Genomic DNA, 25,407 nt, shown 5'->3' on the forward strand with positions numbered 1-25,407 from the left:
AGTGAATGTTACTGCGGTAACGTTCCGTACAAAGAGAGAAGGAGAAGAAGAAACCACAAGCTGTTCGTTGGAGTGACATTGTGAATTTGTCTGTGAGTTTAACGCTCTTATAGCGCAGGGTACAAAGACGTATCCAAAGCGTGTCCTTTTTGTAGAGCAGCATGTCTGTATCTACGGCCAAGACGAATAATATTTGTCATATATAACATAATCTACACCAAAGTGCAGTTTGAGGTTGATGGGAATGTCATTTTAGTTTTCATGAATTTGGCTATAAAAAACCATAAAAAATGTTGGACATATTCAAGGTAATATAACATTAATAATGATGTCCTAGATGATGTTTAGTGAAAAGTATAGATGATCTTCACCGCCAATTAAATTAACATCTCCTTAGCTGAACAAGGAACAGATGATAAACATACAGACAGTACACATAATTCTAAAATGTAAATTAATCCAACAAGATTTGGTTCTAACATATGTTTGATCAGTTTCAGTAGTTCAGGATCAGAAATCTTATTGTATCCCCAGGGGAATTTTGTTTTAGAACAGGTTGTTGCTACTCACACAATGTAAATGATACTAATAAATGCTTACGATTGCAATATCTAACACAAGTAAATAAATGTAGGAATGTATAGCATAAGTATGATAATAGATATAAAGAAAAGCATGAATATAATAAGAGAATATTAATGAAAATAAAACTAGAGCCGGAGAGCATGTAAACCGTTAAAATCAGAAGCAAATTTAATTAATAGTCATATGACGAAATTATTGAATGTTAGATCATTTCAGATAAGGAAGATATACTTTAAAGAAATTTAAAGAATTACGTTGTTGGTGCTAAGGAAATAGGGACAGAGTCTAGAATAGGGTGTAATATGAATTATGACTAAAAAACAAAAAGTAACAAAATAAAAAAAAACTCATTCTAATAGAATACAAATGTAGAAATAATAAGGAGATAAGTCCATTAAAATTTAATGGATAATTTGTATCATTCTAAATCTAAAATAATACGATAACATCAGGTCGCGGATACTTTTACAGATGCTGACTGTCTGTTTTGATATACTTCAACATTCAAGAATAATACGACCCTTATAGCCTGGTCAATCCAACGATAGGGGTACTGGTTTTCAGTGTGTTATCCTTCATGTTGTAAAACTGAAAAGTTTATATATATACATTTCTTGAATAGCAGAATGTCCTCTGAGATTGGTAGTCCAGAACGTGCCTCCAGTGCTTTGAGGTTTTTTAGCACTACTGCTTGATTTTCGACTTAAAAGAAGCTGTAGAAAGTCTCTTCACTAGTTTTATGAATAGCTCTAGAAAGTAGAAGAGAAGTGAAGTGTTTATTGTTAGAATAATCATAATCAGTGTGTTGAGAATGGAGAGAGGAGAGAAGAGAACCATAGATCATTCTTCACTGCGATACAAAAAAGTCGAGAGGAGAGCGTCATTCAGGGCAGACAGACTCATCATCAACATATCAGTATAAAACACTATAATAAATGGACCATTATGCTAGTATGGAACCCAATGAAGCAAGTATGACTATAGTCAAGATGACTAGGGTCCGATGTAAGGAAGCTTTAAGAAATGCATGAAAAACAGAAACACCAATGATGACCATGCCAAAAAGAAGGCCCACCAGATTCTCAGTAACCCCTGCAGTATCTTTCTACGATCACAGCCGTCATATTATCCGAGTGCGTCATGCTAACTGTTGCGTCTGGCACGTGAGGCATGAACCTAATCGGTACATTCTGAAAATGCAGACCCAAGACACACTGAGAAGTTCAGGCCACTGACAACCAAAAGAGCTGACGCCCCAAAAACCAGTCCCTTCTGACAGTATGGTCTTGAGGATACCTGATCATGAATAACACGGCTGAATAATGTTCACCTCAGACAAGCGACTGAGTTCCAGACCACTACATCAGGGTAAACCGAAATTAACATAATAGACTACTGTACTGTGGAACACACGCACAACACCGACACGACACACATCAGAGGACAGTCTGACCAGAACACAGAATAGAGGAAGGGGTGACAGAAAGTTCCTGGCCTACCAAGAGAAGAAAGAGTCTGGTCACCTGCACAGACAGTAGCTTGAGAAAGAGAATGAGCGCTCTCTTAAAATGTTAAATTTATGAGTATCGAGGATTGGAGGAACTTTAGATAAATTTAATACAATAATTGCCAGACTTAGAAGTCAAGTTCCAGTGACAAGATGAAAACCCAATAGGCATTATATTAGGAGAGGGGACATCAGCAGCAATATAGCTGCACAAGTATGATGACTGCAAGGGGACAGACACAGAAAAGTATATTGACCGAATGGTATCACTTTCGAAATACCTCTGTTGTTACATATAGAACACAACACACGCCACGCACACACACACCACACACACAAGCACAACCACACACACACACACACTGTTCTGTTTATTAGTATTTTTTTTCTTGTTCTCTGTAGTACTGTATTCTACTTATTGTATTGTATTTAATGATTATTTGTATCAAATGTATTCTTTATGGCCTGTTTTCTTTGTATTTAACTATTAATTTGTGTTTGTTGTTTTCAAATTTTTAATGCTTTGACATATTAGATTAAAACTGAAATTGATAGAGAGCTACAGAAAGAAGGAGAGAGAGAGAGAGACAGATAGAGAGAGATGGAGAGACAGAGAGAGAGTCAGATAGAAAGAGAGAGAGTGGACCAAATCTACGTATAGGTAATCTGAACAATATCTTTCTACACTGTGAATGTACTGATTTTACAAACACTCTGTATATAAAGCCACACAAGCAGAGGACAGGATGCAGTTACAGTGATGAACACTGTTACTCACACAGAGTCAACCCTTCATTGTGGTGCTGACTTACTGTATTCTTCCTTTACGTTTCTCTCACAACTATCTTCTTCATCCTCCTCCTCTTCGCTCCAGGAAACAGGACACAGTAAACTTCCAGCTTCTGTTTCTCTCACTTCCAGGTGGAAGTAGGCATGTGGGAAGCACTTTGTGTTTGAGTGTGTGTGTGCATCAAAGTACTGGAAAAATGGACCTATTGACCCCTTCATGCTCCCTTCTCTCTCACGTAGAAGAAGCAAACTGTTTATATCATCAACATAAATCTAACCTCCACCTCCAAAGCACTGACACAAACACATCCACAAACACACTCATGCGTGTGACTCAGATACACCTGGCTATCACACGTCACATTTTTAAAAGCACAGTTTCATTTCTCAACAGAACCGTGAAATGCTCCGGATCAGTGGATACAGAAGGCATGTGGCTGAGTGATTATGAATCAATACAAAAGGACACAAGCTGATGCTAATAAAGATTAGGAGAGCGCACCCCGCAATGCCAACTGATTTCAACACTTTTTCCAAACAACCTTTATCTGTAACCCACCATCCCACACCCAACGAGAAGTCTAATGCAACTATGTCCAAAAACAGTCATTATTTACAGCCTCACACAATAGCTGGCAGCTTGTCAGCTGACAATTAAAGCATGTATGAGACCAAATAGATTTGATTCAGGCTTGTTCCTATTCCACCTTTCCTGTCCATTTCTAATGTGTTTTCTGTGATAAAGCTGAAATGCCTTCATCTTCATCTGCAGTCTCATTAGCCTGCCTGGTGGACTGGCGAATTATTTGGGTCTTAATGATATCTGTGTCACCCATTAGCTGTGGTTAACTGATCAAAGTACAAGGCAGGAATTCACACTGTTTCACACAGGAAGAAAGAAACAAGAAGAAAAGGCATTGGCACAAATGTGGGCATATTTTATATTTTATTACAAACATTTACAACAAGTACAGCAGCACTGAAAACAAATCTAATAACAGTATTTACAAGAGAAACCCAACGGTGAGGGAGAGACAAGTCATGGGCCAGCAGACTGTGTCCTTACTTTCTCAGATACTTTATGTAAGTGTCCTTACACACACACACACACACACACAGAAATACACAGTATATACACATTTTTACAACACAAGCAAACACTAGCTGGAATGTAAACTGGAGGACTCGGACTCTGTGGTCGTAGAGGCCCCGGGGCGTCTTCGTGGTAGAATCTTCAAACTGGAGGCCCGGCTCAGTGTGAGGGCTCTGCGGGCTGAACTCTTGAACCCAGCCCCCAGGAAGGCGTACAGCAGCGGGTTCAGGCAGCAGTGAGCAAATGCCATGGGCTCAGCCACCGCCAGCCACACGCGCAGGACGTTCTCTAGGCTGCAGCTGCGGGGCAGGATCTCCAGGCGCAGCAGAGCATCCACAGAGATGCCCGCTCCATAGGGCAGCCAGCACACGAAGAAGCAGAGAACCAACGCGATGGTGGTCCTTACCGCACGCCGCTTCTGCCTCTGGCCTCCCAGAGGGCCTCGGGTCAGTCTGGTGACAATGACGCAATAGCACACCAGGAGGACCAGGCCTGGGATCACCAGACCCACCAGGACCAGCTGGAGGTGGAAGACTGCAACCCAGAGAGGAGCATTGGCTTCTGGGTAGAATCGCTGGCACAGAGTGGCCCCTTCTCCTCCTTCTTGAGTCCGGGCAAATATCAAGTCAGGCACTGCCAGGAGGCCAGCAGGCAGCCAGGCACCTGCAGGGAGAGAAGAAGATGAAAAGAAGTAAGGGACTGTGGGAGTTAGAAGTAAGAAAGAAGAAGAGTGAATGGTTGCATCAGCAGAAATCAGTCTATTCGACACTTACCCACATAAACCAGTCTGTGTGCCAGCAGCTGCCTCAGCCCACCGGTGTTAGTGTCCGTGGCTCGGACCACTGCCAGGTAGCGGTCCAGGCTGATGAATGCCAGGATGAGCACGCTGCCGTACAGGTTGACGGTGTAGATAACGTGCACACCGATGCAGGTGGCCGCTCCGAAGCGCCAGTCAGACAGGGCTGCCTCCACGGCCCAGAACGGTAGTGCCAGGACAAAGAGGAGATCAGCAGCTGACAGGTGGAGGCGGTACCGGTCTGTGAGACTGCACTTTGACCTGTGGACAAACACAAGAGAGGAAATTCAATCATTAAGACACACATAGATTCACTGGAAGCGAATAAACCACCAATAACTTCACACATCCTCTCACCTGCGTTGGCAGCCCAACACTATGACGACCAGGCCGTTTCCGGTGATGCCCAGGGTGAAGATGAGCGTGAAGACCACAGGCAAGAACACCTGCTGCAGGTCAGCAGTCATTATGTGCGCCACATCACAAGGCTCCTCAAGATCGCTCCCCATGTCACCAGAACCAGAACCTGATCCTGTGTCATTGTAGTCAAAGACGATATGCTGCAGACAGATGGTAGATGATGATGATGAAGGTCACAGAGCGAGGAAGGAAAGGAAAAAGCAACATCCTAAACACAGATTGAGAATTGCGACTAGACAAACAAACAACCTTACCTCATAGTAAGACATGATGGAGGCAGTCCCCTCTCCTTTCTCAGCGGAGTGAAGTTGAGGTTTCGGTCTACAGGGGTTATATAGTTGTGTTCATGCTCCTCCTCCAAACACTCCAACACATCTGTGTTACTGCTGAAACGTTTTTCCTGTTTTCGAGGTGTCAGGTGCTGATAGTGGTTCTATCACAGGATACTGTGTTGTGTGTGTGTGCACTGCTTGAATTGTTTTGGCCTGAGACCTCTGGTTTGTGATTATCAGATCTATAGGCAATAGGCAATAGGAAAGGCTGCCGATGAGAAACAGACAATGTAAAGTGTGTGTGTGTGTGACAATATCTCTCCAGACTCCAGGCTCCATTAGCAGGAGTTTCAGCTCTCACTGGGGTGTGAATATACTTGTATTTGCGTCAGTCTTATATGTATGCCGATGTATGCACGAACCTGCATGAGATGGAGACACAGAGACGCAGGCGGAGGAGGACAAGGAACGTGGTATTCTGTAGGTGAATGGGAGATGATTATCTGCTCTGAACTGGCAACGCTGTAAGACTCTCTCTGATCTTTCACTGTCAGTGAACCGTGAGTGTGTGTTTGTGATATTAGTGTGTTGCCATCCTGAGAGCATAATAACAGCAATGCTTTAACATCAGTGCGAGCAGGAGCACATTCCTCTGGAGACTCCCATTATGGAGTGTGAACCTGGAGTGTAGTAGTGTTTAACAGAATACATAAATCAATTGACAAATTTAAAATAATTTTTTAAAAATAAAAGAGGATTCAATTTGCAAGTTAATAATTTTCCTCATTCTGTCTTTAAATGAACACATTATTGAATTTTAAAACAAGATAGCAAATTTAAATCGTTTAAATTCCATTTTAACTTACAGATGTGTCTACCAAATTCCATTTCACAATTTCTTTGCTTCCAACTTTAACATTTACAGTTTCCTTTTCATGGCCGTTTTAATTTAATAATGTGTAAAGCAGCACAGAGCAACAGCTAGAGCTCTGATTGGCCAGTTGCTATGCGTCGGCAGGAGTCTGGCCAATCAGAGCACCCACTGTAGTGAATGTTGAGGTAGTACACTGCTTACATCCAAATGGAGTGTGAAAAGGTTAAATTAGATTTAACTCCATATTCTACTTCCACATGTGCGATGCCGAGTCTGTCAGCAGACACATTTCCTGGCTTGGCAAAGGCAGTTCTGACGGTAAATCCCCATCCTCTCCCATAAGTAAACAGCAGCACCCACCCCCCCAAAAAAACACAGTCAAACCATCAAGACTGGACCCTTATCTCTCTCTCATTTTCCCCACCCTTCCTCCACATATACTGGTATCAGCAGAAACATCTCAAAAATAACACTGCTGTGTAAACCTGTGGAAAACTGACTGGTGTGTAAGACCCATTCCCGTTTATCTTCAGCAAAATGGTGCAGATAACTTGGTAAACATTCTTGAAACAGACGCCAGAACTGACTATTAACTGGGGTTGTGCTGCTGAGCTTTTTTTTTTTTTTTTAAAGGTGTAAATAATTCCATTCACTAAAGACTGCGTTAGTCATTGTGCATACTGCCTCAGTTAATGATTGTTAATGTTATTAATTACACCGGTGATGGAATAAGTCAAACTGTCCTATATAAAAATGCATTGGGCTGATATACTGTAGCTGGAGTGCTAAATCCTTCAGGAGGTGGCGCCACCATGTGGGAGTTTAGAGAAAGGGTTTTACACTGCACATACTACAGACCAGAAGAAGAGTCTAAATAAACCAAATCTCTTCACTGTGTTTACAGAACTCCTCTCCACAAACAGTCATCAGGAAATATTCATTCATGTACTATTCTTGGTAAATGCCCACTTATTGCGTCAAGGACCCCCAAACTGATGCACATCAGGTCGTGGACCTGTATTTGATAAGATGTTGTCTCAGGGGTTCTGTAACTGTCTATGCTGTGAAACCTATGAACAGAATGGTAATTCTTATACATTCTCTCATTGAGCTAACTTTTAGTCAGTGACATATTGAAATTAAAATATTTTCCCCATTTTTCTGTAGACCCCCATGGTTCCTTGAGCAGGTGCCCAGAACCCACTGGAACCCAGGCTGAGAACCACAGCTATATTACAAATCCTTATAGTGTTTCTAGTTTTTTCTTTTTTCAACATACCTTATTATTTATACCAAGAGGAAATGACACAATCATATGCTGTTGGACTTCAGACTGTCACTTAAAATATTCATTCATTCTTTGCCTTTCTGAGTACAGGAATATATATATATATATATATAAATATGACTGAAGTACACCGTACTTCATATTGTCACTTTTTTGTGTGTACAGGAGATGGGAATTTTAAATCTGTCATAGGGGTCATGGCTTACAGTTATAAAAAAAAGCATTAACGTAAAAACACATTTATTCAGTTATCCTGTTGTATGAAACTTTAAATAAATGCCATTTAGAAATTTATGAAAAAATAAATAACGTGCAAGTATTTGGAGCTGCAGGAGAACTTTGCCACTAAACTCAGATAGAGATTTGACTTCAATAAATAGGTATACGACTCCATATAAATGACAACAATTAATAATTACAGACCGGTATTCAGAACAGAACAACAGCCCGACTTAAACAACACTGAACATAACAAAAAACGAACAAATAAAAGCTGCATCAGCACTTTTTACCGCTGTAGTGGTGAAACTGTAAACTGCTTTAAAAAAAAAAGTCAGGAGTCGCCTCGCTAACGGGTTTCTCTCACGATCATGCTGCTGTTGCCACGCAACTGGAAGAGCAAGTCTCTGAATCCACAAGTCTTCTTTTGTTCTTTCTGCTTGGTTGGGACGTCTCTGGGTTTGGTGGTTTCCAGGGTAACTTCGGAGGGAATCAACTCAATGGTCTGATCTGTTTCTTCTGGACTGTCCACGTCTTGGTCGCTCCACTCCTCAAAACCAGCACTGCTACTGTGACCAGTGGTCGGGTGAAGACCAATACTGCTGTGTTGGCGGCGATTGTTGCTGTGGAGACGCTGCTGCTTGGCGACACGAGGACCCTGAGAATCCTCTCGTGCCCTCTTCCTCCTGTTCTTCCTCCTCCCCCTTTTCAGTGGAACTCTGACACGCCGCCTAAGGTTCCTGAGACAGAAAACGCAGCATGTTGAGGTCATTTTTGATGACAGTGGAGTCGATATGGGATTTTTGAGATTGATGTTAGAGGGGACAATGTACTGATTACCAATTTGGCAGCCGCAATAGTAAAGTTTTGAAAGTAACCTGTTTTATGTGGATTGTGCACCGGTTTTGCACCAATATGCAATGGCATTCAAATAACAATAACAGATAACTTTATTGAAGAATGTTAAAATTAAATATTCTTTAACATTTAACATTAAATAATTTAAAATATACATTGTCAACCAATTCCAGTTGACTTTGCTGAGAACTGCTTCTCCCTTACTCTGTGCTGCTTGTCACAATATTGTAAATCACAACGCACGCTGCTGGATAAACTTTGCATTGGCACCAATATATTACCATGCATTTTTCCTGAATTATATACTGGAAAAAAACTGTTTTCATACCAGCGCATATCGGATAACAAATCTGCCAATATCAGCCGATATATATCAGCTTACTGATCGCCTTTGCCACTGCAGGGAATGTGTGTTATGCGTACAGATACATTACCTCTGAAGGAAAGCGTGTGGCCTCGAGCAGGCTGACGATTCATGCTCTCCCACACATTGCTCGATTCGCTTTGCGCCGTTCTTGAGTCTTTTCTTCACCAGTTGTACATGGGTCAAAAGCTTCCTGACAAAACAGAGAGGTGCGGCTATAATCACCTGACAGCACATGGGTCTGCTTGGCTACTGCTGTCCACCTTAGAGCCACTACTCCATACACACAAGCACCTCTTCTTACCCTCTCGCATTAGGCAGCCTCCTCGGTCTCCAGTCCTTGATCAGGACCCACTGGTCACATGTGAGGGACTTGGGGTCTACAGAACAAACCAGACAGAAGGGGTCGAACATGTTAGGATGCTTGTGTGCACTGAATCACAGCTAGCAGTGGCTTCCTCCGACGGAGGAGGAGACGGTGTGAGCGTGGGATTACATCAAAACGCTGAGGTGTGAAATTGGCAAAACATTTAAATAAAATGAATTTGCCGTAGCAGCAACCACATTTCCCCACACAGACATTAGACTGTGCACACTCACCATTGTCTGAGAGTTTATTTTTAAGTGGTGTTTTTATCTTCTTTGCCTTCTGGTAAAGCTTGCGGCAGGCTGAGCACACGCCCTGCGAGGGCCTCGCTGTCTTGGGCGTGTCGTTGTGTCGGAGGGAAGGACCGGAAGCAATGCTGCTGGTGACGGATTGGTCATCTGACTCTTCCACTCCTTCATCAGCCACCTCTACAAACTGCCCTTCATCTTCCTCAACATGTTCAGCATCATCTGTACTGTCGATGATGTCGATGATGTCACGGTCGCTCCCTGCGCTGTCACTAGCTTTGGTCTTCCTCAACCCTATCCTCTGCCTCTTACCCCCCAGCCTGCCCTGGGTAACTTCTTCGTTTGGGCTGGGGCTTCTCTGGGGGCTCTTCTTGGAGGCCTTTGTTAGTCTGGAGGAGCGTCGGGGAGACATGGGTCTTTCCCACTTCACACAATACTGAAATGATCTGTGAGAGAGAGCGATAGCGACTATCTGTGATAAAGCACCTATAAAATGTCATACACAGGCATGTGATCTCTAAGGTGCTTCATCTTATTTCACAATTTAACTGAAGTCACAGGCTGAAATCGTTCATATAATCACCTATAATATTCTACTCTTATGGACGATGTATGAACGAACATCTCCAAGTCATCTGCTTCACACCCACTGTCAGTCGCAGGCCTGCAATTTGAGCACAAACCATTTTAATGATAGATAATCAAAGAGTGGAAAGGAAAGCAGTACTATGATGAAACACTACGTTTCCCACAAGCTTACTGTGTGTCAAGTAGTCTGTGGTCATGTGATTAAACGGCACTTTATATAGGAATATGCATCATGTAACGTTAAGTACAATATCAACTGATTACTCAGGGCCTCAAGAACAGATAACGTTTGGTAACTTATGTAAGTTAGAGCACTTGAGGTGCTTATCGATTAGCTGCTGTTCCGGTGTTGAATATTCCCAAACTAAATCAATCGAACACCGACTGATACATCGATCCGTGTCGGTCTGAGGCCCTGATCCTTTATGAACTAACTTAACATTAACGTTAACGTTAACGTACAGCTCCCGGTGTACACACTAAATATATACACTTAAATATCACTGTCGTTTAGTTAGCTAGGTTTAGCATATAGGCTAAGCTAGCCAGACCATAATAAACACTAAACTGAAGGCTGATCCTGGACCAGCTCTGAGTTAGAGCCTCTAACGTTAGAGCTGCGACTTACTTCGACTCAGACCGATCACCGTTAACGGGATTTGACCGGTTCATAACGGCTTCAACGGACACCTAACTCAAACTAACGTCGCGAGGCGCTTACTTGTGAACATATTGGCTCGTGCCCCGGTGAGCTCGCGGACCCCGGGTGTTGTTGTGAGCTCGAGGATCAATTTGAACATGCGCGCGGCGGAAGAAGACTCTCCATCGAGCAACTTGTGGATTCTTCTTCTACTGTTTTTAATCCCACACAGTGGCGCCACCAACTGGACGACCGCTGAATGGTAGAAAGTGACCTTACACACCCCTTAAAAAAGTAAAGGCAGGGTTTAATTGCTTACCACACTTTTAAGCAGGTTTTAATGACTTTAGCACCATGTTAATAGCAGGTTTAATGAGTAACGCACTGTTTGACTGCAGTCTCTGTCCTTTATGCCTCCCAGCCTTATTGTGCTGTTATACTGTAACGTTATGTGAGTGTTGTCTCTCTTTGTTAGCTCTGTGCTCCCGTTTTGTCCACATCGCTCTCTGTGAGTCAAGAAGACACTTGCTGGTTAAATAAAAAAACATTCAAGAAGCAGATAATTTTAACTCAAGTGTCATATTGTGTCATATTGTTGTGTAAAATCCAAACATACATATATTATAAACAATCTTCATGTTAAAACTGTCACTGACATAGACAGAGACACCACCTGGTCCCGGCTTCTCTATACGTCCGTTGTGGTAATTTAATGAAGCACAGTTTATTGGGATATATGAGTGCAATAGGCCAGCAAACATTTGGTCATTTGACACAGTAGCATAGCCATAAATATTAATTTAGGAGCGCCTGTGGGATATAATATGTGCAAGAACCAATGCAACAAGTGATCTGAAGATCAATGATGTTTTTTACTCTTATTTTAAGATGTTTTATGATTATGGCTACGCGGGTGATTTGACAGATTGAAAAGCACAGGTCTAAAAAATATGGCTGAATTCCATTTAGCTGCTTCATTTTAAGGTTCCTGGTAGCGTGGTTAGGGTGATATGCTGACTCACTGTCATGACTCACACAGAGACACTTAAATATAACAGAGCCACACGTGGGATTTTCCTAACACGACAAGTCAAAATGTCTGCTGTGAAAAGGCAAATGCAGGACAAGAAGAAGGAAAACAACTGCTTCTGTATCTCATGGTCATTGCACCATCGTTACATTTTCTGACATACTGGATCACAAATCTACAGGTTTGATGTAGGCAGGCATGGGATATTTCTTTCTGTGAAAGGGATTAACGTCTCTCCATTGTGTATGAACTGGATTGTACAACAATGCAGAGCAGGTAAACAGGTTTAAACTGTGCAGTACTTTATAAAAGTGGAGAATACAATGCAATACAATACAATGCATATAAAAACAAACACTAGTGTTTGAAAAAATCAAAACTCCAGCAACACTTGCAGAATAAAGAACAACTTTACTGTCGGAGCAACTCAACAAGCGGTCTTCATCGGGGTCACCGCTGCCTTCAAGCCACATGACCATTGCAAAGTTGTGACAGAAATCCTTACTCTCTGCTGTTTCCCCCACTGATTTCCCCCCCAGTCCCTCAGGTGCAGTCTCAGTTGTGATTGTGTGCTGTCATTGATATCAGTAAATCTAATTACACTGTAACTGAATCGCTGAATGTCCCATATTTGCTAGTACTGCAATTGTCGCTCTTGTTTAAGTGAGGACTTTGAACACACACAACCCTGCATGCTAATTCACAGAGGAATTTCAACAGCTCACACAGAGGAGCCTGAAGGTAGGTAGGGGGGAGGGTGGTTTACAGGAGCATTCATAAGGGTATAAGAGGGAAACCTCACTTTGTCCCACGTTTTAGTCTGTATTGGATTCAGTGAGCTGTAGACGTGGAGGACAGACAACAATGTGGAAAGCTGTTTTTTTTGTGCTCCTGCTGCTAAACACGGACGTGCAGGTGAATGGGGCTGTAGATAAGAGTAGGGGGACTGTGGCAGAAAACCCCAGGCCAGAGAAGAAGGTGAAGGCAGAAGAAGCTGAAGGCACCAACACAGTTCCTGCAAGCAACTCTGCTTCCTCAGGTTTTGTGGGGAAATTGCTGGTGGTCCCCATGGATGGGAGTCACTGGGTGGGTATAAAGGCCCTTGCCCAAGAAATGGGTCGGCGTGGACACCAGGTCACTGTGGTGATACCAGAGATTAGCGTACGGATGGGTCCAGGGAAACACTACGACACTGTGACCTATCCTGTTCCTTATGAAAAGGCTTTTATTGATTTCGTCATGTCCTCACACAAGGACATAATGAAGAAATCTGCACAGCCTTTCGTGGAGAAGATAAGGAAACGATTCTCACAAATGCAGAGAATTACAAACTTTATCCACACCACGGCGGAAAGCCTGCTGTTCAATGCCAGTCTCATCTCACATCTGGCACAGCAGGTGAGTACAAAGACAGAGGTTGGACACAACATCAGGATCAGGTGTAAAATCCAATAGAATTCAATACAATAGCATTACATTTTAACTTTGAATACTAAATTTGTGAGGCATTAGTTTAGACTGCATCTACTACTCTTGACCTACCTTTTGGGGCTGTTAATGTATTGGAGTGTATTGTACTGTAAACTGTGATTTATTGTATACAACCCCTGTATCTACTGAAGCTGGGACAGTGGTAGAAGAAGTCCTTACATCCCTAATTTATGCAAAGTACTGCAAAAGTACACTGTGACTGATATATTATTATATGACATTATTAGATTGCTAATATTAGTGGACTGCATTGGGTGTTGTTGTGTTCTTGGTTTGAGAAAGGACCTTAAAGGAAGTGTAGTCTTCAACTTCTTTTATTTGAGAGAATAAGTAAATAGGTCCGCAGGATCAGGCACCAGGAGCACAGTCTGCTCCCCCCTTTTAGTTTGTTATTCTGGATGTCATCCTTTACTGATTAGTACATGTGTCACTATTTTTATGCGTCCTTATTTTGGCAGAGGCAGTTTCTTTGTATAATTTTGCAATGACCACTGTCTACACTCTGCCAATCACCTCCCAGGCTTGAGGTACTAAAATTGTATCAAAACAGTGGGTGCTTCACCAGCTTATTGATTATTTAATTTAATTTTGAGTAAATGACGGCTCAAGGCTCAATGTGTTTCTCATATTAGAGAGACTATTCTAAAACCTGCAGACAAAGGTCACCAAGATTAACAGGAAAGACCTGTGATTGTGTCAACAGAATATTTCCCTGCACAATGCCTGTTTTATAAAATAAAAGCGAAGCAAGTTACTGACACAGTGAAATAATGTCTAAATGTCTATTGTGACTGACTATGAAGACTTTTTTTTATCCTCAAACCTAAAAATAAAAAATTGACTCCGAGAGGATTCCTTGAGACAAAATTGAGGGTCCAAGGTCTAATGTGCATATTCATTTGAACATTTGCAAATGAATTCCCCACTTGCAGACAAGAGAACACCTAGAATGAAGTTCAGTATCCATATTTCTACATACAGTCTCATTTGTCACAGAGCATTTCATCATCTTCAGAGAGTAACATTCGACCCTCGTTTGATACACAGGTGCTCAGTTGCACAGTTGTTCATTGTATCTTTCTTTCCAGGGAGTTTCCCTGTCTGCCTCTGTCTGCTGAGACTAAAAGCGCTGAAGGCTGAGTCTCATACAACTTCCCCCTGGGTAGCATTCAGCAACTGCTGCGAAGCCGACAATCAGCTGTTTCACACAGAAGCAGAAAAGACAAAATATCACCCAATGTTCAAAGCAGTTTAACATAAGAAAGATTAAATGTTAGAAACCAGCAGTTTAATCTTTGACAATGCATTGTATGTAGAAGTTTATCAGACTGTATGTTCTGATGTCAAATCTACAAAGTAACTATAGCGATCATATAATCGTGGTAGAATCAAAGGTATAACAATTTCAAGACTAATCTGCAAATGCAAACTTTTCTGGTTCATTTTTGAACTGCATTTTTTATCATAACCTGGCATTGCCTGACTAATACAGAAGTAAGAGCGAAACAAATTGAGCAAATCCAACATGAGCTCAGCAGATTTGTCTGTTTTCCAGGCTAGTAGAGCGTAGCATCAAGTAATGTACTTGCTTTCCACCACTGAGTTGGACTGAAAAAATGAGCTGTCACATGCTTCTTATCTTCTGTATAATAAGTGCATGAGTGTATGAAATAGGAGGTGCGTTATTAGTGCCTACTGTTTAAGATTCACTTTTTCCTTTGTATATTTTCACCTTGCAGGGCTTTGATGCCGTCTTAACAGATCCCATGGTGCCCACAGGCTCCTTAATAGCTCGGAAATTTGGTAAGTTCTGCCACACTTTATCTGTGTCCTTACTAGTCTGTACAGTTTCTCACCGGTCATCATTAAATCACTGTCAGGTGTCCCCACTGTTAATCTGCTGAGAGGAATTCCATGTTCCCTGGATGTGAAGTCTGCAGGCTGCCCCTCCCCGCCCTCATACGTGCCTCGCTTCTTCACCGGATACACAGATAAAATGAGCTTCAAACAGAGGACTATCAACACTTTGGTGAGCACGCGTGTGCGGGTGCATGTGCATGCAATGAAGGAAGGCTATGTTTTATTCTGTAAAATGAACTCTGCTGTGAACCTCAGATTAACTAATCCCTTTACTTAATATTTCCAATTTATTTAGCTATTTGTCACATCATTCTACAGAAATAGGTATTTGTGTGATTCCAGGTCATAAGTGTGACAATGTAAGTAACGATGACCCAGTTAAGCTTGGACTTCAGTTCCAGCTCAGTTAAAATGTAACTAAAATTCAACTCTTTTGCCAAGCAGGCACTAACGCCTTCCTTTGTGAAACTGTTCATTGTTCTGTGATGCCTCTGACCTACAGGTGGCTCTACTGGAGCCGCTGATGTGCCGAGTGCTGTATTGGCACTTTGACCACATAGCTTATCAGTTCCTGGGAGAGGAGGTGGGAATTGCTGAAGTGCTGTCAGAATCTGCCATCTGGCTGCTGAGGTACAAAGGCTGCCTATTGATTTTTTGGAAGAAGAATACACGTTAACCTAGCTTGTAGAAGTATTTGCCACAAAATCACACAGAGAGAAAAAAGACACTAGATTGTTTGTCTCATATTCAGATATGTTGTGATACTGCATTTAAACAGGACTGACGCCATACTGGAGGTCCCACGCCCTCTCATGCCTAATATGGTACAGGTTGGCGGAATCAACTGCAACATGAGAAATCCTCTGCCTGAAGTGAGACCATGTGTTTTTGGTTCTGATGAAAAAACATTTAGTTAATTTATATTATCTCTGACTTCCTCCTCACCCTGCCTTTTTAATGCAGGGAGATGGAGAGATAGTGTAAGAGAAATGAATGCCAGGTCCTCTGTGTGTGTGTGTTTGCAGGATTTGAAGTCCTGGGTGTCAGGAGAGCATGGGTTTATAGTGTTCACTCTGGGCACCATGGTGTCAGATATGCCAGAAGAGACAACCGCCGTCTTCCTAGAAGCCTTCAGACAGATTCAACAGAAGGTACATTAATCTCAAATGCAATTCATACATCAATGCAATAACCAAAAAGCAATATTAACACTTCTTTTGATAGGTGATATGGCGGTACACTGGGCAGGTTCCTGCTGGTGTCCCGGAAAATGTGAAGATGATGGAATGGGTGCCTCAGAATGACCTACTAGGTCTGTAAACACAAACTACTCAGAACTGACAGGTCATGTGTCACATACCATAACATCAGCCATCTTCCTGTGTGTGTGTTGTGTGTTAGCACATCCTGGAGCTCGGGCTTTCATCACTCACGCTGGCTCGCATGGTCTCTTTGAGGGACTGTGTCACGCTGTTCCAATGGTGATGGTACCAATTTCCGGGGACCAGCCGGACAACGCGCAGAAGCTGGCGAGCAAAGGAGCGGGAGTGGTGTTGGATATTTTTTCGATCACTACAGAGAGCCTTCTTCAGGGGCTGAATGACATCATCAATGACACCAGGTAAGGGGTCAGAAGGTCATTTAACAGAAGCTCCTTATATCTTGGAGCCAATTATAAGTATAAAAGAAGTTTTGACATCCGCTTTACATACTAAATACTTATGTTGTACTGTTAAACTCTTCTCCATGTCCAGGTATAAAGAGAATGTGCAGAAGCTGTCAACTCTCCATAAAGACCGTCCAGTTGACCCACTGGATCTTTCAGTGTTTTGGACAGAATTTGTGATGCGGCACAAAGGAGCAAAACATCTCAGACCTGCTGTCCATGACCTCAACTGGCTCCAGTACTTCTGCCTGGATGTAATAGCGCTACTGGCTACTGTAGTGTTGGTTTTTGTAATACTGACAGTAAAATGCTTGAAACTATGCCTCAGGAAATTGGGCAGGAAGAGGAAGCAGGACTAATATGGGGTTCCATTTTCACCTTCATCTCAGCAACGACACAGTTGAAGCCCCCCTCCACTTTCTTGTTCCTACAGTTGAATGTTCTTCACTGTGCAGAGTGATGTATGTACAGTTTGACACTAGAAGGATGTTTTCACAAGTGCAAAGTTTATCTGTGCTCACTGAAAATCTGATTTTTAAGGGGCAGGGCCTATGAGCATGATTTGTGACATCACAAATAGTTTGGAAGTCAGTCCCGGTCCAGTATTCAACTTATACACTGTGATATAGAAACTTGAACCTGTGCACATACACTGAGAATGGACTTCACACTGAAGGAGGAGACATCTTGTGTCCAGCAGGAAATAATTAGAAATGAACCAAATTTGTATATTCAGAGACTTTGGAATTTTTAATGGGGTAGAGGTAGTGATGACTTTTTAAGAAATGTGGAAATTATGTTTTTTTTCCACATCTGACACACATTATTGTTCCAAACAGACTGTTTGTATGTCTTAATGCATGTCTGGAGTTTATCTTTAAGGGAGATATAAGTTATTATATCAATAAACATTAGTGAAAAGTCAAGTTGGTTAGGGTTTAAATGTTTAAGAGCAATAAGGGAAGCCATGGGGTGATCACAAAAAAAACATTTAATAAACAGAAAATACATTATAGTATCAGACTCCATTATGTTCTGAGCTTGAGGAAGAGTGATGATCATTTGTGGTCACCCTTCTTTGGTGGGAACAGGACGTACTCTACAGCCAGAGCAACTGTAAAGGCAGCAAAGCCCCACTTGAATCCACACAGCACAACATCACCCAAAGTCACAGCACGAGCGAAACCCCCTGTATATCTCCAAGCCTCATTACTGCAGAGGGAGAGTGACAAAAGACAGAGAGCAGGGTCAGAAAAATCTGAATTATTAAAACGATCAGATATATTTCATATAGGTTTAAAAACTGACCGTGCCCATGGATCCTTGAGGCCCCTCCTTGCCAGCCTCTGCTGTGTGACCTCCAGTGGTGTTCCTTGTACCTTCCACAGCCGCCAGTCTGGCAGCTTTGGGTGGCCCCCGTGGTCACCTCCCATGCTGAAAACAGACACAGATATATGCAAGTTGGCAGTGGCTGTTAATGGTAATTATTGCCCCTTAGCTGTGCCATTGGGCCTGCCTGAAATAAGCCAAGTTTTTTCAGAATTAGAGCAAAGTGAAAATATGAGACACGCAATAATACATGTCTAATGCACAAGGACTCTTCAATCCAGGCCCAAACATATTTCCCCCAAACAACAGAAGGAAAGTTTTACTTTAAAAATGTCCACACCTGAACCACGGCATAGATCGCAACCTACAGGTGATAAGTGCTGACTCTATATAATATAATATAACACATTGTTATTAATATTAAGGCAAAAAAGTGTATTTCCGATTCTACCTCGATTTCATTTTGACCAAAGCTGTTGCTTATTTTTGCAAACGGCTCGTACATTCAAAACAATGATGAGAGAGACATGAGAGCGTCATCTTAGTTAAATTAAATAATAATGATGTAAAGATACACAACTTCATTTTCCTTTCCAAAGCATATAATTAGCACAGACATTTGGAAAAACTCTCCCGTCAGGTGGAAGTATTTAGGACCTGACCTTATGGAAGTCAAAGCACGCCTGCTGTCTCTCCACATTACACTGACTCAACACACATTTTGGATTTCTCAGGACACAACTCTCGTCGTCATTTATCTTATTTTTAATAAAATGGAAAGAAATAAATTTTAAAAAAGGCATTATTATAAGTATCTCAGGACGGCACTATTTAGGTCTAAAGTCAGACATTTAAGTCAAAAGTTTTAAAACAATACATTTCTCTGAGCAAGGCTTTCATTAGATACTACAAACTGTACATTATTCTGGCTATTTCACTTTAATACTGTTGGCCCTGAAACTAAGTTTCTTCACTAAAGTGAGAATAAGCATTTTTCTATACAAAGTAATCTATATTGAACCTAATTACAACCACTAATGTTACATCACAGATAGGGATGGATGATAATGATTGGGGACGATAAATTATCAGCTGATAATGGGAAATATATATTATAAACAACCCCCATTATTAAATTATAGCTGATATATAATTGGTCCATCATTTATTTCAAATCCTTAAGCAAACTGATTGATACACTTTATTTCACTTCACTAGACAAAACAAATGAGCACTTGAAGAGTCAGAACTGTAGTTTGTTTTTTTGTGTTAACAATAATAAGGTCAGCTAGATTTGGTTAGAACAGCTTAGACTTTCTTACCAGCAGGTGTGTAAAGACTATTACTATTATTTTTGTCTTGTATAACAAAGATAAAATGTAATCCAAAATGCTGTAAATAAAATGTTACATTTCAATGAATGCCACATTATAATGTGTAGTGTTTTATTTCTCTCAGTTTTGATAAAACCATGGGTCCATTCAACCCCTGGCCTTATTAAACGGATGTTTTAATAATGTCGGTGGCGTTAACTGTGTACTGTTAATAAAAGCACACAAAGAAACTAACTTAAGTGCTGATTGTTCACCTGCTAAAGTTCACTGGTGTTATTTAACATTTGACACGTCTCATCAGTGACACCTGAATCCAACCGATCACTTAGCTAACTCTCCTACCTGCTCAAATCAAACCCTTGGTATATATAATGAGTCCAATAGTTTATAAAAGCAGAGAGCAGGCGAACCGCTGTTTATCAAAGGTAAACTAAATGCTAGCTACGTTAGCTGGCTGGCTAGCAGAGGAAACACTAGGTAGCTCGTTGTGAGCCGCATTATCTACACCTTCGTGTAGTGTTCAACACAGTGTCGATGCCCACTGTGTGAGAGCGATACAACATGGGTCAGACATGTAAGATTTATCTACAAACACACTGTACCTGTATAGTTTGTTGTGACCTCTGCTGCTGGCCTGAACCTTCCTCCGCTTCTTCTTCTTCCTGTTTATTGCAATATGAATTTACAGCTGCCTACCGCCTCCTACCGTACCAGAGGATGTATAACCGCATGTACTTAAGTTTACATTAGTCTATGAACAAAATAAATACAGAAAATAAACAGAAGATAAATCTATAAGCCCTCTCTATATGTATTTGGTACAGTGCAGTATTACATGTTCAACTTCTTCACTTATATTACAATACACTAGTGAATTTACCTTACCCAATAAAACCAATGTCTTATTTGAACCAGTGTGATCAAATCTGAATCTCCATATACCTCATCTCTTCCATTTCTTCCTTTAATACTTTGTGCTCTAACTGTTTTTATACTCTATATTATGTTCCACTCTTGCTGTTTCTCTCACCTTTTTTTGTTTGTCACATTATTTTCATATTTCCTGTTTGGTTAGTGTCTAAAACTTTCATTATATTCTTCATATTTAGTGCTCTTTTAGCCACCCGTCTGCAAATTCATTACCATTAATTCCCACGTGCAGGTACCAGACAAAAACAAAAAAAAAATGTTCTGTTGTTCTATCAGTTTGCTCATGTAAGGCAGTAGCTGATGAGCATTAAAAAATAAAATACAATATTACTAATGCACAATTCTTATTATTCTGTATATATACTGTAAATATGAATTACTATTCAGGATGACCAGATTCTATCCTAATGTAAATACGTATTAACTCTGAACATGCCTCTAGATTATTTTAGATATATAACAGATATAAATTTAGTGACAAAAAATATTTTATTAGTCTTTTATTATCCAAAGCCTTTTCATTTCTTGTGTATTTTCCATTAAACATTAAAAAAGAAAGATATTCCATGATATAATACAAAGAAACATACATTAAGATGTAATGTAAAGCATCTGTTCACCACACATTACTGAATCTTTATACATTCTTGATGATCATCTGTGAGCCACAGTAAAGAAAAAGAGAGGTTTGAAAAACCATTTGCTATCCCATCTCACTGCAGGAGTCCAAGGTGCCAGCTAAAAAACTAAAGGTGATCTTGATTTTGACATTGTAGCTCCTGACTTTGAAACTCTCTGAAACTCTTTTCTCTCCATTTGTAAAGACATTTGTAGTCAAAAAACACTGTATGTTTATTTACCTACTTACAAAAGTATTGGAAAAAAATATTCTACATAAATTTCAACAGTTTATATCACCGCTCATCATCCAGGAATCTAACCAGACACTTGCTATTAATTAGATATACTATTATGTACACGTTTTGCACAATAAATCACATCATCTTATAAGCAGGCCACCATGGTGTCTTTGACAGTGCTTCAGGTGCCTGTGCACCTCAATGTCCATGATGCTTGTTGGCCAAGCATGTGTATGTGTTTATGCATTAGGCTAAGACCCTGCCACTCAAGTGAATTAGAGTTTGCTTTTGGGGTTGAGGAGGTCCTTCAGAGCGTCCAGGTTCTCCCCCTCTGGGGCATCAGGCCAAGCACTGTGGTCTGGAGACAAACAGGAATTTAGTATAATGTATAGTATCTGGTATGTACCGCAAAGAATAATGTGTGCATGTGTTAGAAAGTTGTACGTACTGGGTATCTCCCACATTGAGTGGTACAGACTTTGTCCTGCATCAACCCTCAGGGTGGCTCCAGAGATGTAGGAGGCAGCGGGAGAGAGCAGGAAACACACTGCTGATGAGATCTGAACAGAGACACACAGAGACATCCCTACTGACTGTCACACTGCAACAAAGCCACAAACACACATACTCTGTATCCAGTGCTCTTTAAGTATATAGGATGTTTACTGAGAATATCAGTTCAGTTTGACTTCCCATTATAATGCAGTTAAATGTGATGGAAATCATTTAGACTGAATCATTTAGGTGATTTTTCTGAACAGATACTGTGACACTGATGACAGATGTTTGCAAAGTGTTGCTCGGACTTTTGTTAACTTTGTTAAGCACTTTAAAGTCCCATTAACAACTGATATTTTCAAATTGTTCTGCATATGTATTACTTAAAAGAGGATTAAATGGTTAAAATACAACATTTTAAGTCTAAATATAACAAAGCTGCTCTGAGTTTCTGAGTGCCCTTCCTCAGGGTATTGTGCGTGTGACTACGGTTACACACCTCTTCGGGAACTCCCAGCCTCTTTGCAGGGCTAAATGGAACAGACATCTTGAAGAGACTTGGTCCAAACTCTTTGTAATTCTCCATTGCAGTTTTGGAAAAGATTGTGCCCTGTAACCAGACAAATACCCTTGAAATGACGACATACTTTAAGACCTACAACACTGACTCTACATTAACTTATGACCCGTACTTACAGGTGCAACAGAGTTGACTCTGACTCCAGAGGCTGCCCACTCGATGGCCAGACTCTTTGTCAAGTTGTCCACCGCTGCCCTCGCTGCTCCTGTGTGTCTGTCAGGGAGACGAGACACAGTGTTTCAACAAAAAAAGGGAAAAGGCGTGTGCAAGTTGTAAACTCAGGAGTGAAGTTGGAGGGTGGTGCCGCTTACGCCATGCCCGGGAAGCCTTTCCACATGTCAGCAATGATGTTGACGATCACACCTCCATGCTGTTTCATCCACGCAGCGTAGACTATGAGGACAGAACAGCAACACAGTCAGTCTGAGACCTTTAACAAACACACTGAAGCAGTGTTAGCGGCCTGCATCTTTACCCTGCTGGCAGCAGTGGAAGGTTCCAGTCAGGTTGGTGTCTATCACAGCTTTCCAGCCTTTAGAGGACATGTGTTCAGCTGGGCTGCTGAACTGACCTCCCCCATTGTTCACCAGGAAGTCTATCCTGCCGTACTGCTCCAGCACCGACGATACAAGAGCCTTCACCTGTCGCACAAGGAGTAAAAACACTGAAATCAGGCCATCATCAAACATGGAGCAGTTTCAGAGGCTGGCATGGCGTGTAGGCTCACCTCATCCTCATTTCGGATGTTACACAATAGAGGAGTGACACGTGCAGGACTGGAGGGAGGGATTTTCTGTCTCATCTCCTGGGCTGCTGCCTCCAACCTCTCTGCCTTTCTACTGGAGATCACCACACTGCAGCCTGAGGACACAATGGTTAGCATGACAGAACTATCATAACACAGTACTGATAGTTCACTCGGAGACACAATTTGTGTAGGCCAATGAGAGATGACTGCTGAATAAATCATTATGATGTAGTCTTTATTCAGTCTGATTATTGGGAACCAAAATAAAGATACAATAGAAATCTATTAGGAGTTGAATTTTATTGAGAGACAACATTTATTCCCACTAACACCTTTTTCAAATGTGTCATGTAACTCAGCCATGACAAACTCAGTGGGTTAAATAAGTCATGAAGTGCGAGGGGGCAACTTCGTGCAGGTGTTGCAGCAAATAATGTGACCCCTCAGATTGTGTGCCCGGATAAGGGTTTCTCTGTTGTCCCGCACTGTAAACGTTTTTTAATCATACTTTATCACATACATGATGTTGATAGCTGTTACCAAACACACAGTATTTTAACAGTGTCACAGTTTTCAAGGTCTTTGCTGGTCTGACTTCTTTCTGTGTCGAAGTTCACTTGTTGTCAGTCAGCTGCTCTTCACTTCGAACCGTCTGCACCGATGAAAATATATGTCTGTTGACCTAAAACACGGTTTCACTCACCCAGCTGCAGCAGCTCGGCGGAGATAGCTTTACCGATACCGGTACCTCCGCCCGTTACTATCGCAACTCTATGGTTGAACAAGCCCGGTCTGAAAACACTGGACGCCGCCATACTTGTTTCTTCAGTGTGCTGAGGACGAGCGCAGCACTACGCCCCCTGCTGGACACTTTACGACAGTAGGTGCCTTTGCTGTTCCAGCGCTGCCGTCTTCAGGGACTACACTGTTTATACATACATACATACACAATATATAGTTCAGTCCCCTCTTTACACTCTGTATGTAGACTGTACTTGATACAATGCATATATTTATACGATACTACAGGCAGTGAGATGTTTCAGTGGTCGGGATGCAACCTGCTGTTTGGTTTAAAAGAAAGGCTTATACATTAGAGCTGTTAAATGTCACAACTAAAGTTTAACAAAACCACTAAAAGAACTATTCTAATCTTTTTTTTGCCTCTAAATTGTTTTATTCTATAACTCTTACTGTAATTTTGTATTGTTTGTAAAGATCTATTACATTATCCATTCATTATTCTATTTGGTAACTAAAGAACACTTGACTTGTAGACATTTCATGTTATGGTCATTGTTGCTTTTTCTATACCCTTATATAAAACACCTACGTGTACGTACACAATACCTTTTGCCTTATTTGTTCAGTTTTCTTGTCCGTGCATGACACTTTCTATCTTCCCGAAACTGTTATTAAACTGTGTGTAAGTGCACAGAGCAATTTAAAATCACAATAAGTAATTATACACATACATACTATTTATACCTGTGCTGAAGCTCAGTCAAGAACTGTAAGATCCTCTGCACTTATTTGTATTAAAACACCAAGTGCCATCAGCGTATATAGTACTATAAGCATCAACCTCTTACAGTGAAATAAACCTTTCACTGCACTCTCTGGTGAAATGGCTCAACATTTGGGCGTGCCTGCGTCATGACAGCGAGCCAGCATGTGATGTCCCAAGAGCCAAGAACAGCAGACACTTACCATTATTAATAAGATTACACATTTGGTAAGTCAATATATATCTATTGCCTTGTTGATCCTTTCGGTTAAATATTTTAACCTTCTGCTCCAGTCAGTATTCATTTTGCTCGGGATTCAAAACAGGAGAAGGGCACTGTGGCTGAGTAAGGGGTTTGAAACTCTTAAGAAGACATGAGGTGCATAGATACCTCATCACTCTATATACATACTATTATCAAGTGAAAATGCCCATCAATCTGTGAGTTATTGATCTAATTCACTAAGAAAACGTTGCTGCTGCAGGCCAGGATAACCTCCTGTTGTGGCATCATAATATACACTAATGTACAAGGACAGTTGCTTTAGGTGGTGCAACCTTCTCACTCATGGAGGTCTGGTGAACTATCGTCTTGTAGTTGTTGCCCACAACTTTAGATTGTACTGCTACACTATAAGACAGATGTAAAAAGACACAAACAAAGAA

The 25,407-nt window shown here is 41.3% G+C and overlaps 5 protein-coding genes across 5 annotated transcripts; 1 reads left to right on the forward strand and 4 right to left on the reverse strand.

Moving 5' to 3' along the window:
* Positions 1-3,820: 3,820 nt before the first annotated feature.
* On the reverse strand, positions 3,821-5,761 carry LOC118334224 (C-X-C chemokine receptor type 4-like). Its single transcript, XM_035670061.1, has 4 exons — positions 5,445-5,761; positions 5,128-5,330; positions 4,748-5,031; positions 3,821-4,637 (listed from the first exon to the last, which is right to left on the reverse strand). The coding sequence occupies exons 1-4, from the start codon at positions 5,457-5,459 to the stop codon at positions 4,042-4,044; spliced, it is 1,098 nt and encodes a 365-aa protein (XP_035525954.1). The 5' UTR covers positions 5,460-5,761; the 3' UTR covers positions 3,821-4,041.
* Positions 5,762-7,847: 2,086 nt separating this feature from the next.
* On the reverse strand, positions 7,848-11,106 carry si:ch211-227n13.3. The gene is made up of 6 exons (XM_035670045.1): positions 10,897-11,106; positions 10,264-10,344; positions 9,666-10,126; positions 9,370-9,445; positions 9,136-9,258; positions 7,848-8,583 (listed from the first exon to the last, which is right to left on the reverse strand). Exons 1-6 carry the CDS (start codon positions 10,938-10,940, stop codon positions 8,193-8,195), a joined length of 1,176 nt encoding a protein of 391 aa, XP_035525938.1. The 5' UTR covers positions 10,941-11,106; the 3' UTR covers positions 7,848-8,192.
* A 1,572-nt stretch (positions 11,107-12,678) lies between these two features.
* LOC118335172 (UDP-glucuronosyltransferase 1A1-like) lies at positions 12,679-17,442 on the forward strand. The gene is made up of 9 exons (XM_035671385.1): positions 12,679-13,336; positions 15,169-15,232; positions 15,310-15,458; positions 15,792-15,919; positions 16,068-16,161; positions 16,315-16,440; positions 16,514-16,601; positions 16,691-16,910; positions 17,044-17,442. The coding sequence occupies exons 1-9, from the start codon at positions 12,803-12,805 to the stop codon at positions 17,312-17,314; spliced, it is 1,674 nt and encodes a 557-aa protein (XP_035527278.1). The 5' UTR covers positions 12,679-12,802; the 3' UTR covers positions 17,315-17,442.
* Positions 17,443-17,926: 484 nt separating this feature from the next.
* On the reverse strand, positions 17,927-20,321 carry ndufb3 (NADH:ubiquinone oxidoreductase subunit B3). Its single transcript, XM_035671386.1, has 3 exons — positions 20,221-20,321; positions 18,264-18,389; positions 17,927-18,167 (listed from the first exon to the last, which is right to left on the reverse strand). The coding sequence occupies exons 2-3, from the start codon at positions 18,386-18,388 to the stop codon at positions 18,014-18,016; spliced, it is 279 nt and encodes a 92-aa protein (XP_035527279.1). The 5' UTR covers position 18,389; positions 20,221-20,321; the 3' UTR covers positions 17,927-18,013.
* Positions 20,322-21,018: 697 nt separating this feature from the next.
* pecr (peroxisomal trans-2-enoyl-CoA reductase) lies at positions 21,019-24,074 on the reverse strand. Its single transcript, XM_035670024.1, has 8 exons — positions 23,938-24,074; positions 23,214-23,347; positions 22,962-23,127; positions 22,798-22,879; positions 22,603-22,699; positions 22,406-22,516; positions 21,857-21,968; positions 21,019-21,766 (listed from the first exon to the last, which is right to left on the reverse strand). Exons 1-8 carry the CDS (start codon positions 24,047-24,049, stop codon positions 21,684-21,686), a joined length of 897 nt encoding a protein of 298 aa, XP_035525917.1. The 5' UTR covers positions 24,050-24,074; the 3' UTR covers positions 21,019-21,683.
* Positions 24,075-25,407: the final 1,333 nt, after the last annotated feature.

This window comes from Morone saxatilis, unplaced genomic scaffold, assembly GCF_004916995.1.
Source record: "Morone saxatilis isolate NCDOM2014 unplaced genomic scaffold, NCSU_SB_2.0 Contig23, whole genome shotgun sequence".
In the NCBI taxonomy this organism is placed as follows: Eukaryota; Metazoa; Chordata; class Actinopteri; family Moronidae; genus Morone; species Morone saxatilis.

What these genes read in the sequence shown, in the direction of transcription:
- pecr (XM_035670024.1), bottom strand. Translation starts at nt 24,049, where the DNA reads ATGGCGGCGTCCAGTGTTTTCAGACCGGGCTTGTTCAACCATAGAGTT. An exon ending in CGCCGAGCTGCTGCAGCTGG is followed by an intron (nt 23,348 to 23,937) that starts GTGAGTGAAACC and finishes TTGTGTCCTCAG; the next exon opens with GCTGCAGTGTGGTGATCTCC. An exon ending in GGCTGGGAGTTCCCGAAGAG is followed by an intron (nt 21,969 to 22,405) that starts GTGTGTAACCGT and finishes GTCTCTGTTCAG; the next exon opens with ATCTCATCAGCAGTGTGTTT.
- ndufb3 (XM_035671386.1), bottom strand. Translation starts at nt 18,388, where the DNA reads ATGGGAGGTGACCACGGGGGCCACCCAAAGCTGCCAGACTGGCGGCTG. An exon ending in CTCAAGGATCCATGGGCACG is followed by an intron (nt 18,168 to 18,263) that starts GTCAGTTTTTAA and finishes CTCCCTCTGCAG; the next exon opens with TAATGAGGCTTGGAGATATA.
- LOC118334224 (XM_035670061.1), bottom strand. An exon ending in GTGTTGGGCTGCCAACGCAG is followed by an intron (nt 5,032 to 5,127) that starts GTGAGAGGATGT and finishes GTTTGTCCACAG; the next exon opens with GTCAAAGTGCAGTCTCACAG. An exon ending in ACACAGACTGGTTTATGTGG is followed by an intron (nt 4,638 to 4,747) that starts GTAAGTGTCGAA and finishes CTCTCCCTGCAG; the next exon opens with GTGCCTGGCTGCCTGCTGGC.
- si:ch211-227n13.3 (XM_035670045.1), bottom strand. Translation starts at nt 10,940, where the DNA reads ATGAACCGGTCAAATCCCGTTAACGGTGATCGGTCTGAGTCGAA. An exon ending in ATAAGAGTAGAATATTATAG is followed by an intron (nt 10,127 to 10,263) that starts GTGATTATATGA and finishes TCTCTCTCACAG; the next exon opens with ATCATTTCAGTATTGTGTGA. An exon ending in AGGCTGCCTAATGCGAGAGG is followed by an intron (nt 9,259 to 9,369) that starts GTAAGAAGAGGT and finishes CTGTTTTGTCAG; the next exon opens with GAAGCTTTTGACCCATGTAC.
- LOC118335172 (XM_035671385.1), top strand. Translation starts at nt 12,803, where the DNA reads ATGTGGAAAGCTGTTTTTTTTGTGCTCCTGCTGCTAAACACGGACGTG. An exon ending in TCTCACATCTGGCACAGCAG is followed by an intron (nt 13,337 to 15,168) that starts GTGAGTACAAAG and finishes TTCACCTTGCAG; the next exon opens with GGCTTTGATGCCGTCTTAAC. An exon ending in AGAGGACTATCAACACTTTG is followed by an intron (nt 15,459 to 15,791) that starts GTGAGCACGCGT and finishes TCTGACCTACAG; the next exon opens with GTGGCTCTACTGGAGCCGCT.